The 16,130-nt window shown below is 39.5% G+C and overlaps 2 protein-coding genes across 2 annotated transcripts in view; one reads left to right on the top strand and one right to left on the bottom strand.

Annotated features, from left to right (window-relative positions):
• Nucleotides 1-2,247, top strand: part of DCBLD2 (discoidin, CUB and LCCL domain containing 2) — an 88,118-nt gene extending 85,871 nt beyond the window's left edge. Inside the window, exons 15-16 of the mRNA XM_021687958.1 lie at nucleotides 1,003-1,140; nucleotides 1,778-2,247. Of these exons, the coding sequence (XP_021543633.1) occupies nucleotides 1,003-1,140; nucleotides 1,778-2,247 (608 nt within the window). The remainder of the gene's footprint in view (nucleotides 1-1,002; nucleotides 1,141-1,777) is intronic.
• A 1,545-nt stretch (nucleotides 2,248-3,792) lies between these two features.
• The window catches only part of ST3GAL6 (ST3 beta-galactoside alpha-2,3-sialyltransferase 6), a 29,449-nt gene continuing 17,111 nt past the window's right edge, over nucleotides 3,793-16,130 (bottom strand). The window contains exons 5-9 of the mRNA XM_021687957.2: nucleotides 15,386-15,481; nucleotides 12,264-12,450; nucleotides 11,978-12,115; nucleotides 8,426-8,578; nucleotides 3,793-7,043 (exon numbers count right to left, since the gene is read on the bottom strand). Coding sequence (XP_021543632.1) covers nucleotides 6,957-7,043; nucleotides 8,426-8,578; nucleotides 11,978-12,115; nucleotides 12,264-12,450; nucleotides 15,386-15,481 — 661 coding nt within the window. The 3' untranslated portion in view covers nucleotides 3,793-6,956. The remainder of the gene's footprint in view (nucleotides 7,044-8,425; nucleotides 8,579-11,977; nucleotides 12,116-12,263; nucleotides 12,451-15,385; nucleotides 15,482-16,130) is intronic.

The raw sequence follows: 16,130 nt of genomic DNA, 5'->3' as shown, positions 1-16,130 counted from the left end.
AGGAAAAAAACAATTCACAAATGGACAAAGGACTTGAGTAGACTTTTCTCCAAAGAATATATACAAATGGCCAATAAGCACACGAAAAGATGCTCAATATCGCTAATCTTTAGGGAAATGAAAACTGAGATAACACCTCACACCCATGAGGTGTCTCCTATCAAAAAAACAAAACAGTAAGAGCTGATGAGGATGTGGAAAAATTAGAACGTTTGTGTACTGTTGGTGGGACTGTAAAATGGTTCGGTGCTGCGGAAAACACCATGGCTGTTCCTGATAAATGAAAAATAATGACATATGATCCAGCAGTTCCACCCAACAGAATTAAAAGCAGGGTCTCAAAGAGCTATTTGTACGTCAGTTTTCATTGCAAAGTTATTCACAACAGTTAAAATGTGGAAGCCACCCAAGTGACCATCAGCTGATGAATGGAAAAGCAAAATGTGTTGTATAAGTGCAATGGAATATCATTGAGCCTTAAAAAGGAAAGATTTTCCGTAATATGCTACAAGATGGATGAACCTTGAGGACATTATGCTAGGCAAAATAAGCCAGTCACAAAAAGACAAATACTGTATGATTCCACTTAGATGAAGTACTTAGAGTAGTCAAAATCATAAAGACAGTGAAGACAGTAAGGTGGTGGTTGCCATTGGTGAGGGGAATGAAGAATGGGGAGTCACTGTTTCATGGGGATGGAGTTTTAGTTTTACAAGACGAAAAGTTACAGAGATAGGTGGTAGTGATAGTTGCACAGCAGTGTGCACGACTTTTAAGCCACCTGACCTACACTTAAAAATGCTTAAGATGGTAAATTTTATGTAATGTGTATTTTACTACAAAAAATAAAAGAGAGAGAGATTGAACATAGAGGCTAGTTTGTACTAGTGTGTTACAGAAATGGCTTAAATGCAACAGGATTTCTCCCGTAAACAATGTCATCATTTCAGGCCTAGGGTTTTATTTAATGGTCTTTCTTTCTTGCTTACAATCACCATGAAGGTTGGTGGAAAGGAATGAAGCAGTTTCTCCCTGCCAAATCAGTGGAACACGAGGAAACCCCCGTTCGCTACAGCAGCAGTGAAGTTAATCACTTGAGTCCAAGAGAAGTCACCACAGTGCTGCAGACGGACTCTGCAGGTAACCGCGTGCGGCCTTCGCCACAGAGTGGAGGAAGAAACTGCCACACTAGGCTGGAAATTTGGGATTTATGGTGTCTTTTCTCCTTTTCATATGTAAGAGATGAACGGTTTTCTTGAGGTAGAACTGCTTTTTAAAAGGATGACCTTGAGAGAGTCATTTCTGCACCTTAGATGCATACTCCTCTTTTTTGGAGAACATTTCAAAAAGCTCTGGGCACTTTTATCTGTTTACCTGGAGTTTTATTTGAGTGTGAAGAGTAGGAAAGCCGTAGCGAGCCTTACAGTATTTATCCTATTAATCTAGTACATATTTATTTTAAACACTGTCCTATTTGAGAATATTCTAATAATGGAATGGGTTTTTTTTTCCCCCAGTGATACACTATTTATAACCTGAAGAGCATACACATTCTTTGTAAAATTTCATGAATGAGGCTCTATGGCATATTAACTTCTTAGGAGATACAAGACAACATGTTTAATTTGTTTAAGTTGGTTCAGGTAGAGAAATCCATAGGACTGTATTGATAGGGACAAAAGTGCCGTAAAGAAGTGTGTGTTTTGGGTGTCGCACTACGGCTGATCCCTGTGTGAATGAGGTGACCTTTCTGTCGTTGGTTCTGTGATATCCACAGAGTATGCACAACCACTTGTGGGAGGAATTGTTGGCACCCTTCATCAGAGATCCACCTTTAAACCAGAAGAAGGGAAAGAAGCAAGTTATGCTGACCTAGGTCCTTACAACTCCCCGGTCCAGGAAGTCTACCATGCTTATGCCGAACCACTGCCGATTACCGGGCCCGAATATGCAACCCCAATCATCATGGATATGTCCGGGCACCCCCCAGCCTCAGTTGGTCTTCCCTCAACGTCCACTTTCAAAGCTACAGGGAACCACCCTCCCCCTGTGGTGGGAGCCTACAACACTCTTCTCTCCAGGACCGACAGCTGCTCGTCCACCCGCGCCCAGTATGACACCCCAAAAGGTGGGAAACCAGGTGCCAGTGCCCCAGGCGAACTGGTGTACCAGGTGCCACACAGCACACAGGAGGCTTCAGGGGCCGGGGGGGATGGTGAATGTGATGGTTTTCAAGAAACTCTTTGAAGGGGATGCTGCTTGTTACAAAGTATGGTTGTAAAGCACATGGCCTTTCTTGTGTGTTAGTGGTAGTAATGTAGAGAATGTATTACCTGTCTGTCACAGCTGCGGTTGGGGAAGATGTGAGGACCGAGGTACAGGGAACTGCTAATCTTGCCATCTTGCTTTAAGAGCATTACTGTGGCAGTGACGGCTTGCCTGTTGAATTTCAAACATCCTGTTTGTTACTACTGTAAAACACGATTTTTTAATACAGAAAAAGCTCCCTACTATGCACTTCAAAGAAATTAAAAATCACTGAGTATTTATTACCGATGCTGCAGGTACATTGATGAACTCGAGGTGGCTCTGTACGCCTGACTGGCAATAACGCGTGGTACTGTTCTTGAAATGTCTGATGGCTTGAAATGTTGCTCTTTGTGAAAGGTGGGTACTATCATGAGTTCTTTCTCTTCTATTCCTATATTCCTTATGGATTTTTTTCAAAAATTAGTGATAGAATCATCGTTTTGGTTGTAGTCGTACACTTACCTATCTTTCCTTAGGAAGGTCTGTAGTGGGAAACTGACTTGTGAAGGGTGGGGTCATTGATTTTTCACTTTTTGACACTCTGAAGAGCTTTCACACTTCATGGTACGTGACCTGGTTTCATCCCTGCTTGTTCTGTCTGGGACCAGCCCCGTTCTTGTGTTTATAAACTGTTTTGAATTTTTTTTTAGTGAGTGATGCTTGCTTCATCAGCCTCATGAATCCTGTAATTGTAAAAAGCTCTAACAGAGATTCTCTCCCTGCCCCCAACTTTATTTGCAACGGGATTGTTCCTAGGCGAGTTGGAGGGCATCTGAGTGAACACTGTAGACAGGAGTCCTTATGTTTACCACAGCGAAAGGCTTAGAATCATTCCTCAGAAGTCATATAAATTACCCTAAAAAAAAAAAAAACACAAGAAAACAAAAAACGGATTTGCCCTCTTTGATTTAATATATAGAGATGGTTCTCTGAATCTGAAGTTATTTTTGGTCAAAAAGTATTTCTAATTATCCACAGTAAAATACTGAAAGAAGTAGAAGCCAGCATGAATTCAACTCTGTGTGAGTGTGCCCGCTCTGTGTCATAGGAGTTGTGACAGTCCTTTACCGCATGCCTGTGGAACAGATGTTCTAGCATCCTAGCAGGTGAATATTGACGTCTGTTTTTGATACTTCCAGGCAACTTCTTTGTCACCATTTGCCCAGAACTAGTTTTAGATGGGTGAAATAAAAATTCATTTAATTTATTAGCCCATAGTGTAAGAATCTTTAAAAATCTTTGGCAAGATGAGAAGCTGGCCCTATGTTTAAAACATATAATCTCCCATCAGGTTCTAGCCATTTCTTGATTGTTTCCAGAATTTGCTAGATGTGAGAAAAGACAGTGTTCATTTTGCTTGCTTCCAGGTGTATCAGTATTTTAAAGTATTGCTTCAAAAACAATTATTTCTGCAGCCTCTCTGCCATATAGTATTATTTTTGTTGGTGTTACCTTCATTTGCTTTTGCTTTTCCAGACAAACTTTGAGGCATAATTTTATTCATTGAAAAAATATATTGTTTCCAGACATTTGAAACAAAAAGCACAGATGTTGAACTTTATTAAGACATGAATGTGTAAAGCACATTTATTAATGCAGTCATCCCCTTTCAGGTGGGAAGAGAGTAAACCAATTTATTTTTTTATTTATCCTCAGTACACAGTGAATATACTTCTCCAATCACATGCCTGTTTGAGAAGCTTTAAATGATCCCATTTTCCCAAAGATGCTTGTTTTTATTTAATTTTGTGCACCTGATTTTCCCATGGAACTTTTTTTTGAGAGGCAAATGTTTTCTTCTCAAATGATGCATGTTTTTGCCACTGTGCGGTCCTTGAACTACGAGTGATTTTTACAAAATAGTTTTTATTGCCTTTGTATATTTTACTTTCCAAATGAAGAGCTGAGCCTGATACAAAGGGTTATTCTGGTTTTGTACTTTTAGTTCATTTGTTTTCATATTAGAGTTTTGTTTTGGGTTTTAACTACATTTATATGTCTGATGCAGCTGTGGAGACAATCAACTGAAAATGTGAAAGTATCTTTTTTTTTTCGTTACTAAATTCCCTTGAATTTTTATTCTTTGCTTGAAACATGTTAAAGACTTAAGTCACTCTGGTTTATTGGATTTTTTTTCCTGTTAACACAATGATAAAATCGAATCAGTGGTACAGCAAGTGTGGCCCCTGCAGGTTTTCATAAAGTCACACCAACTTCACTGTTACATAATCTTAGGAAACAGCACAGTTAAAGATATTGTGAATACTGATTTATATTTTATTAAAAGCTATAACACTAAATAGATCCTATTGTATGTGCAGGGTCTAGTCCAGCTATTTAAATTCAAGTTTCACTATTTGCACTTTGCATTGAACAATGGGTTTATCCGCTGATGAAATGGTTTGTGTAGAGAATTTATACAGCAGTTGAAACTATGGTGTCATGTGCACTCTTGTCCTCCCCTGCCCCAGTAGAAAATGCACTTATCTAAAATTCTGTGGAAGGTGAGAAAGCTTGAACTTCTTTGCCTTGGCCCCACATTGACACCTGGAGAGCATAAGGGCTATGGAAGCACCAGGTCAGAGGACAGAACTAAGATTGTGGGACAAAAACTTTTCAAACCCTTTTAAGAGAGATCTGTTGGGCTCTACCTTTAAGAAAAACTGCCTTTTAGCTCTGCTTTTCTGTTCTGAACTTGAAGTCCCTAAACTGCAAAATCTAGTAAGTGTTGGATGGTTATTAAAATACTTTTTAGTTCAACTGTGGCACCAATTATTTACTCCAATTTGTGACTAGTTTTTTTGTTTTTGTTTTTTTGGCACTGGGAAAGGTGGAAACAAAACATTGAAATACATATTGGAAATAAAAATGGTTTGAGGGTCAGTGATATTCTCCCAGAATGTACTTTTCTTACCTCGGCATGTACTGTAGTCACTCAGTATTTGTATATGTTGCTAGAATTTAGATTGTATAAATAGTGAGATCTTAATGTGTTCGTGTGTTTTTAATAAATTGTACATATGTGTCTTGCTGAGAATTTCCTTTGGCTTATATGAAACCACGTTGAAGTGTGTAGCCTTTTCTCATACTACACAAAATGCCAGATTCCTCAGTTTTAGCATCGCTCAGAAATTGTACTGCCATTATTCTAGACCTTACAGTAACATTTGAAAATGCTACTAGTGGTTTTTTACTTTTACTCCAGCCCGGACCATCCATTTTTGAAGCCTAAATTAGTTCACAAACTGCATTTTGTGTGGTAAACTCTGACTGTGTGGTAGGAGGGAAAGGTCACGCGAACACCCATCTTTTCCACCTCAGAGTTATTAGAGGAATCCAGTGAAACCATGGTACTGTGCAAGCATGCTCGTGCTAACAGAACACAGTCCATATTTAATGTCCAGATCTGGCTTAAATCAACCCGGAGTTTTCTCCCCCCTTATACTGCGTTTGACATACTCTTTAGAGAGGCAGGTTGGTTTCCGGTAACACCAGCCGTGTCTCCCAATGATAATTATTGTTCAAAAGATTAATAATTCTTTCAACTCTTACCTCTTCTGAGAACTTTTAATTCCATCCCTCTTGTAATTCTCTTCTCTTCCTTTTTCCCCTCCCCATAGCCCTTGGCTGTATTAAATGAGAAGGGTCACTAGCTCACATTTGTTCGAAAGGTTGGTTTTGACTTGTTTGCATCCAGTAGGACTCTTCTCTGATGCACCCTAGGCAGCCAGGTAAGCCTTCCCTTTGAAGAATTGACATTGTTCATGAAATTCCCATTTAAATCCAAAAAACAGCTTGTTTAGTCTCAAGGATTTATCTTCATTTTTCCTAATTCAAATAGTAAACTTTCAAATTTTAATATATTAAGCCAGGCAGAAAATTTAAGAATGGTCTCCTTGAGCTTGCCTAGCTCAGCTACTTTGTATGAGCTTTAAAATAATGCAGTCACCAGGCTTTAGTAATTGCATTCTTAGATTATTTACTTGTCCAAAATTTCATGTTTAGCCTATTTCCTTCACCTTAAAAACACCACCTTCCTTCTACCCGATTACTCATTATAATCATGGTTCACTTAATTGCAAGACAAAAAAAGCTTAATGAAAACAGTATGATCTTAGATTTCCATAACCATACCTACTGTTATGTTCAGGGCTGCTTCAAGATTCAAATTTGTTTCCTCAGCTACAACAAAAAGGAACAATCATCTAGCTACATGCCTAAAGTGGTTCCAGTTTGCCACATCAAGGCACAAACACATGGCCATTCCCCACCAATTTACAGTAGCCAAATGTTGTGCTCAAAACTTGTGGTCAACTAAAGCCCCTTATTAGGAAGTCACATCCTCTCAAAAGTCTAAGATGAACTAATTATAAAAAGATGTTTAGAAACACTTCGGAAAACTACCTTGTTTTAAAAACAATGCAATCAAAACTTCTTTCCCTGATATCTTAACTAAGCATATCTTGGTTTTTATAAATTAAATATATTCACAAAAATTAAGCTGGTGGTTATGAATCACCAGGCAGTAAAAGACTTAATATACACAATTTTTTGACAAGTGCATCCAACATATTTAAAAATAAACTAAAAATTGCCGTATAAAAATAAAACTAATACTGTTAGCGTCGTCTTCTGAGTCTGTAGAGTCAATCTTCAGTCAAGTTGATTACAAAGTTTTTTTCTATAATGTCCTTCAAAAAGAGCTGCTCCGCTGTCACATTGTGATACGCATTCTAGAGAAGAAAAGGAAAAAATCATCTATCCCAGTCTCAAAACATTAATAGCAACAATGGGATACACTGTATCTAAAAAGCTTCTGAATAAAAAACTCAAGTCACAAGTATACAGGTAGACTTTAAACTTCTGTTACCTTTTTCTTTGCTCATTCTTTTGCCAGTGTTCCCTAAATTTAGCCTGCTGTTTCCCCTTAAATCCTCACATAAGAGCACCCCTTCTTATCATTCCCCCCATCTCCTAAGTCAGGATATAAAACTAGAGACCAAAATTTTAAGTCAAATGGGTTGATCACTTTAATAAAAAACAGCACCTGAAATTCATAATAGAAATCAGCCTAAAGAAGCAATTGTAAAGCATGGCTAAGATAGATTTTTTAAAAATAATTCTGTTCTATTGATGGATATCCTAATTTTCCGCAGGAAATTGTTTCAATGTTCTGTTATTTAGATGGCTAGAAATCCCACAAGTGCTAAAAGATTAGGGCTGAGGAGAAATGATCCTGAAGTCTGTCGCAAGCACCTAACACTTGAACTACTCAAGTGTTTGTCTCACAAGGGGTAGGAGATGAGGTAATATATGAAGGTCTGACCTGAATAATACCACTTCTTTGGCTTATGGTAGTGTTTGGGGATGATGACCTAAGGGGACTGATTACATAGGATATATCCCTACTTTACAGCAAATCATTCATATTTCCATATTAAAAATGTACAGATAACATTTTAGTCCTATCATTTGTGATATGCCACTAACCTCAGACAACTCCTTCCCATTCAGTTAAGTCTTAAAGATCCTATCGACCACCACTGATCTCTAATTCAAGAGAAGCATGATCTACTATAAACGTTTGCAACCTTTTGACCATGAATATTCCCTCATGGAGTGAAAACGTTACAGACCTCCCCCTCTGCTTAACTAAAAAAAAATCCGTTGAAAAGCACAGCAAAAAGTTATATCATCTTCCCAACTCCAAATTTACCTTCATCTTTACCGTGTTTTCAGTGCTCAATCCTCTTACGTGGATGAGTGTCCCTGTTCCATGGCAATGCTTTTAAGTGAGTTTGAGATTGTTATCAACAGCAAGTTGCCTACGTGCATATTTAAATAGTGCAAACATGATCTAAGATAAGGCTTGGTGTCTAGAGGGGTTTGATGCTACTTGATAATAACTATGTCCTATTCCCAAGGGTCTGAGGCCCACAAATTGGAACTGCCTGGATTTGAGTCCCAGTTTCAGTCTTTGGTAGCTCTTGGGTAGGGTTAAGCAGCTCTCAAACTCTCAAAACCTGTTCCTTCAGTAAAAATGATAGAAAAGAAGATAGAGGCTTTGCAACTGTAAAGATCAGAGATTATACCCAAGTGTGTATGTATATATTACCTTATTCATCAAAGACATGGTGGCATTCCCATAATAGTGCAAAGGACTCTTGAGGTCAGAAAAGTTGTATTTAAAACCAGCAAGGTGAACTTCATGACATATGTGAAAGGCCAGAGTGATGGCAATAATTCCTGTTGTTGGGTGTTTGGGTTTCTGGGGAAGGAAATGAAAGTTTTTTTTAAAACTCAAACAAGATACTGGTTTCCAAAGCATAGTTGGGTGACCTCATCTTATAAAACTGGGACTTCTGAACAGGTCATCAGGTGAGAAATACCTAAGTTAAAACCTCATCATGTCTAAGGCCCAAGCCCCGGTTAATTTCCTAACTCTGAAAAGCATATAAATGTGACTGAAATCTTAGAAAAATCTTTCAAATAAAACTTAACTGCCGTATTAGCCCAGAGGACAAATATCAAACGAAGAAACACTGAGGCACCGGAAAAAGGATGCTGCTGCCTCATTTTATAAAATATGCTGAGTCAGGCTTCCTGTGCAAACAGCAGAGCCTGCAAATTTTGAATCCGTACACGAAACATAAAGACAGGTTAATTCACTAATGGATGGTTAAGAGGCTTCACATAAGCCTTAAAATAGATCTCTTTTTTTTTTTTTAATTTTATTTATTTGACAGAGAGGGACACAGCGAGAGAGGGAACACAAGCAGGGGGAGCAGGAGAGGGAGATGCAGGCTCTCCACGGAGCAGGGAGCCCGATGTGGGACTCGATCCCAGGACCCTGGGACCATGACCTGAGCCGAAGGCAGACGCTTAACGACTGAGCCACCCAGGCACCCAAAATAGATCTCTTTTACCATCCTAATAACTTAACCAGCTCTAGGGAAAGACTAATCAATTAACTTCAGTGGCAAATAGTAAGATTCTGACTTCTATAGAAAATAAAAATTCCAGATGTATACAGAGTAATGTCTACAGTCTCCACTGGATCATTATCCATTTAAAAACCAAAAAGGAAAGAAACCAAGCATCCCTTTCACATATACATATCTCCTGAAAATGCAGTAACAGATGATTGACAGGAGGATCTTCATTCAGTTTTAATTCTCACCGGGATGGCCTCCAAAGACAAAAACAAAATACATCTTAAACTTTTTAACACAGCCATCTAAGGAGATTTCCTTTCATTAAGGTAAGACTTACAGATTCCATGGAAATAACACAATATGATTTTGAGAAGGAGAATAAAAATCCAAGCAGCACAATAATATCAAATAAACTTCAGGAGGCAAGCTCATCTGAAAACTGCCTTTTGCATAAGCTTTTCTTTACCGCATGCCCTACTGTGAATACCATGAGCCTTCGCCATCTGCCAGAAAGGGAAATTAGTGGTTGGGTTAAAAACCTGGGAGTCATTCAACCTCATTGATCCCATCACTTTTTCCCACTTCTGTCCCTCCCCTTCATGTCCTCCGCTTCCTTTCTTCATGCCTTAAAGGACTTCATCCCTCAGTATAATCCTTCCATTTTCTGCACCTCTCACCCACAGAAATAGATCATCACCTGACAGAATCTTAACCCTGCCTCAACCCACACCCAAGCAGCAGAACAAGCCAAGAGAAGACAATATACGTGCCCGGGTACACATTCATGGCCAAAGTCTCAAGTGGGTGTTCAGTATTCCCCTAGTAAATTTCCATTCCTACTCTCCAAGAGTTTTATACCTTTATATCCAACAGCCTCAGCCTCCATCCCACGTCAAACTGCCTATTTAATCCTTATTTCACTAACAGAAACCGAGAAGAGCTATACCAGCTTCCCAACTCCCAATCTACCTTCATCTTGACCTGTACTTTCAGCGCTCACTCTTACATGGATGCGATGTCCCTGTCCCTACCTATGGCCAACCTCTCCCCTCAGGCACTCTTTCCGTCTCTTTTCTCTCACCATATCGGATTCTGACAATGACCCACTGCTCTCCTCATCATTTTCTTCTGTTGAATCGTTCTCTTCGTCGTATAAACGTGGCATCTGTCTTTAAAACACAACCATGCAAGCAACCTTCCTTGATCCCGTGTCTTTCAACCATTTCTCTGCCCTCTTTTCTAACAAAACTCCATTAAAAATTTGCCTCCACTTGCTCATGTCCCATGTTCTTTTTAACCTAATTCAAGCAGGCTTTTTTTTGTTTGTTTCCTTATCCACATCATCAATATGACCACATTTCCAGAACCAGGCTTTATTCTTTGTGCGCAAACCCTGGATAGCATCCCACATAACAGACCTCTCTGAAATACTGCTGTGTCCTCAATTTGGCTTCTGGGATGCCATGTTCTACTGGAATTTTAATCTAGTTACAACTAGTTTTAGCATCATCTCTAAGATCAGGGTCTTCCTATTCTTTTGGAGATACTACCTAAAGCAAAAAACAAAGGTTGTATCTGATCTTACCTCACTTAGGAAATAAATTCAACATTCAGAAGCTCTTTTTTCCCCTCAAAATTACTAAGGAATTACTAAGAAGTTGGCCTTTCCTCTCAAAATTACTAAGAAATAAGGCTTAAATTTAAAACATTTATGCTTTTTGACTTGGGAATTCCTCTTCTAGGAGTCTATCCTACAGAAATCATACAAGTGGGCTGAAAAGCCCTATAATCAATCACATGCATTTCTAGGTAATTTAGAGAGGAAAAAAGCTGGATACAAACAGAAAGGTCTATAAATAGGGGAATAGCTAAATGAAGAGGGGGAAATGGCAGAAAATATATATATATATATATACACATTTGATATATATATTCTAAGTTGTTTCATTATAAGCATTAGAATCTAATTATTCTAAAGTTTAGAACTTTTTTATCAGACCAAAAAAAACAGACACATGATGTGTGTTTATTTCGTTGGATTTTCCCTGATTACTAAAAAGGGAAACCTCATTTCAGCTGAGCTCTTAATGTCACACAGTTTCTCAAGCTTCAAATGAAAAACCGATCCGTGCCACGGGGTCCAGAGGATACTGTCTTCTAGGGAATGTAAACAAAAGGGCTACTAGAGTCAAAGTCAGTGAGACTCCTTTTAATTAAAAAATTTGGAGTTTCAGCAATATCTCCTCTATGACCTTAGAAATATTTCTGAACTACCCTGCCTTTCCTCACCTTTCCCCCGGCTTTCCTGTGATATTTTTATCAGAGTGCTTGAGACAGTTCTTTTTAGCCTCAGTAGCCATGCGCTTGTCCAGAGGCCATCTGGCTGCTCTGAGCAGAGACTGCCCAGCCGCGCCCCCACCCCGCCGCCCCCTCCTCATCGCAGAACACTGAAGACGAGGTTATGAGAAATGAGTCGCTGGGGCATGCAGGAGGAGACCCCAGAAGGGCTCCACAAGGGCAGAAAAAAACACTCCACCTAAGGTTCCTTCCTTCCTTGGAATCTGAAAAACATAAACATAATACCCACAGATACCTGATTTCACTACCTCGGATGTGGCCTTCAGAAGCCACCTTGTGAGTCATGGTTCTCATCCTTTCTGAGAAACTTAGGATCTCTCCACCCTACCCTAGCCAGATCTTTAGTTTGGAACTGTGCAAAGAAAAATACGTACCTGATTTTTGGGAAATACTTTTGGGAAGTGAAGCAGTTCATAAGCTGCCATTCTGATAATGAAAGGATCTAATATTCTGATTTGATAAGGTTTGTAGACCAAGTTTAAGGCTGGTTTCTTCCAAAAACCGTTAGTGTTCTGAAATTTAAAAAAAAAAAAAAAAAAAAAAAAAAAAAACAGAAAATAGAACATTGTGGTTGTCTTTTTTTTAACGAAAAAAATGAAAATTTTTTTAATAAAAAAAAACTGAAGGTAGTCAGAAGGCAGATCAATGTTGCCAACTTACTATTTTGCCACCCGTCAGCAGTTCCCACAGCCACTTTAAATCAAGCGGCTTAAAAGCAGTGAGAACCGCCGTAGTATTAGGATCATTGTGATTGGGATCTGAAAAAACAGATTCTGGATAAAAAAGTCGGAAGGTTGTCCTTCTCCCAACTTCCTCTTCATGTCCTAAAACAGGACCATTATTCATTCTGTGGGGAGTAAAACACACAAAATATGTAGACCAAGTGTAGTATGAGCCAATTCCATCCCAAGTTTCAGAGCTTTCAGAGCAGGACAGACAGCTGCGGCCACGGGCCCAGTGCGTAAAGCTACAGGGCAACGGATTTTTTTTTTTTTTTTAAATGCATAACAGCCAAGGAAATAATTCCCTTTCATGAAACGGCTGCTTGATCAAAGGCAGAAATGTTCATCTGGATTTGAACATTAATTGTGGGGCCACTGATAATTCAGTCCTACCTCCAGGAAAATCGAAGACTCAATAAAACAAAATTAGAACATAGAACCAAAGACTACTAGAGTTAAGAGAGACCTTGGAGGACATCCAGAGAAAACCCCTTGGATAAAGGCCCTGCAGTCCAGAGAGAGAAAGTTACTTGCCCAAGTTTACACAGTCATGTAGCACATGGACTGAGAAACAAGAATCACTCTGAAGGTGATCTGAAGACCCATCAAAATTGTTGAGCTCTGTAATAAAGTGATAATATAAAATTGCCGTATTATACCCATGCACAACCAAATAAATGTTATTGCTAGAGTGAACTAAAGAACCACAAAGGATCTACCATTGGGTTTGCGTATGCTCAGTGCCAAAGTTAGACATGCACTATTTACGCATACACTATGAAGGCATGCTATTAAAAGGAATGCTTTGTTTCCAAAACAGTGTCCCCCTGGGAGGATAAATACTGTTTCACCCTTTGCTACTGACTCCATGTAACCTAAGACAGTCTTAACACTTGCAGTGACTTTCATAAATGTTGTACCCGTGGCATTCTCCCACAAGGGTTTGCTGTGGTGCTGGATGATCAAATGTTTAGACAACTATAGGTAAGGAAATTTGTGTTTCAAAAATTGTCATGTGGATAAAATTTCACAGCTTCCTCAAAATGGATAGTGAACAGAAAATAAGGTGACCTCACTATGCAGAAGCTCTTGGCAGCTTGTAACCCAGCAAAACCCCCAAAGACTGCCAGGTCATCCTAACGCACTGCCCCACTCTTGAAAAGACTATTCATAGCCATTCCCAACACACACAACACAGGATGACCTTACTTCAACCTTTCAATGAGAAAACAGAGCTAGAAATGTCCTCATTTTCCCTCCACTCCATCTGTGGGACTCTTGGTAACCATAACTACAATCCCAGTTTTCCTTTCCATTACAGAGGACCAACCACACTTGCACTCTGGAAGCCCATCCCATCTTGCTACCACACCAATCTCTTTGTTCATTTCCATCAGTTTACCAACATGCTCTAGAATCTCCTCTCTTTATCAAAGGAACAAAACAAAAAACAAAACAGCCTCCTTTGGTTCCATAACTATCTCCAGCTACCATCTCATTTCTCAACTCCACAGCAAAACTTCTCAAGAGCATTGCCTACACTGCTCTCTCACTTTCTCACCTGTCATTCTCTCCTCAAACCACTCTGGTTGGGCCATTCCCCATAGCATGTCTCCAAGTCTGCTTTTGTCAAGAGTGTGAGTGAGCTTCAGGTTGCCAGTCCAGTGGTGAACTCTGTCCTTATCTTGCATGACCTCTCACCAGCTGGTCATGGGTGACCCCTTCTCCTCTCCTTTAAAACACTTCCTACCTCACTGGTGGATCCTCTTCCATCTCTTTTACTCTTTTTTTTTTCTTTTTTGCTCAACCTCCAAGTATAGAGTATCTCAAGACTCGGTCCTAAGCCCTCTTCTGTGTTTCTCCCTGGGAAATCTTGCCCAGACCATGGTTTAAACATAGCTTACAGGTTGTTTACCATCAAGCCTTTAACCTGTTTAACCAAATGCCTACTTGACTTACCATTGCAAATCTAGTAAGCATCTCAAATCTAACATGTTCCCACAGAAATCTTGATTCTCCTCTAAACATCTTCCTACCTAGTCTTCCCCCAGCTCAATATTGGTACCTCTATCCAGGCAATCTCTCAAGCTGAAAACCCAGGAGGAGGTATGTGGTTCCTTTATTCCCATCTCTCCTCACACCTAACACATCAACAAATCCTGATAACCTTACCTCTAAAACATGTCTCAGTCTATCCACTTACGTCCTTCTCTGTCATGACAATCCTGTTCCAAGCCACCACCATCTGCCTGAATATAGCCACCTGACTGGCCTCTTTATTTCTACCCTTGTCCCTCATATCCCATTGTCCATGCCACAGCCAAGGTATTTTAAAAACATAGCCAGATCAGATTGTTCTCTCGCTTAAAAATCTTCAGAAGTTTCCTGTTGTACTTAAAGTAAAATCCCAGTTCTAATCTCAGTTTACACAGTCCTATACAACCTACCCCTTGCTTTCCTCTTTGGCTTCCGACTGTACCACTCTCCCTGAGCCTGCTGCCCGACTCCCTCACCGGTTTTCTTGCTACTCTTCTCAAACCCAGGATCATGTCCTCCCCAGGACCTGCACTAAACATTCTTTCTGCCTGGATTGCTCTTCCCTAGTCTTCACATGGCTGGTACTATAATGGTCACGTAGGTCTGTCTTAGAAGTCTTCTCCTCAAAGTGGTCATCCATTCTAAAGTAGCTATTCAATCACTGGCTGTCACATATGTTTTAACTGTTTGTATGGCATTTATTATTGTATTTCCTTATTTATTTAATTACTGTTTTCTTCCCTTCATCACAATGTAAGCTCCACGGGGAGCTTATTCTCATTCACTGCTATATGCCCTGGAGCTGGAACTGTGCCTGGCATATTAAGGAGACTTCACAAATATTTGCTAAGTGAATGACCTGAAAATTTAGGCCTACTCTAGTCAACGACTGAGAGACCGGCTGTGTTAATGTACTTAAATATATCTAAGCAACTCATCTTCCTTTTAAACACAGTCATACTAAAATAGAAAATCATATTCCTTTGAAACAATTCCAGGTTAGCAAATAGGAAATATATTTACCTTATTATTACATCATAGGAGTCAATTTTTTCTCCTAATGTCTTATTCTTCAAAACTCCTCCATTACCAACCACCACGCACTTTTTACATGGCACACTGTTGGGCAAACAGACAAGTGAGAGGTTGAGACATCTTTCACATAACTGGGTGATTCCAAGAATTTGTTCATACTTTCCAGAACCCAGTGCCAAATTTCACTTGTTGCACAAGTAGAAAAAGAACCAACGGTTGACTTACTGGTCTAGGGATATATTAGAAAGATACAGGATTCAAGAAATAGCATTCCATACGAAGTATATGATTGTTAGCAACTAACAGGTGCTTATGAGTCCATACACATTCCTTCATTTGATTCTCATAACCATCTGCTGAGATAGGTAAGCCTGGTATTTCCATTTTACAAATGAAGAAGGTGTTCAGAGAAGTGTTGGTTAACATTTCAAAGTCATACTCCCAAGAAGCAGAATCAGGATTTGCATCCAGACCCTTGAAGGACAAAAACACCACTTGGCCTACAATTCTGCATGTTAATATTGATACAAGTGTGTTTACATGACATAGCTATACATTTTTTCCCAGTGTTTCTCACTCCCTGAGAATCCTGATTGTAGCTCTGGGTCATTGCTGCATTTTATTGATGTGGAGACAGTTTGGAATCTGGTAGGGAAGGTGTATCTTTCCTGGACCTGCCCACGAGCACTTCAGTTCCCCCAACATGTACTGTTTCTTGGAGCTTAACCAATAT

The sequence above is a fragment of the Neomonachus schauinslandi genome, chromosome 1 (genome assembly GCF_002201575.2).
Source record: "Neomonachus schauinslandi chromosome 1, ASM220157v2, whole genome shotgun sequence".
In the NCBI taxonomy this organism is placed as follows: Eukaryota; Metazoa; Chordata; class Mammalia; order Carnivora; family Phocidae; genus Neomonachus; species Neomonachus schauinslandi.
The sequence above is the reverse complement of the archived record's forward strand: the minus strand, read 5'-3'. Positions and strand labels throughout refer to the sequence as shown.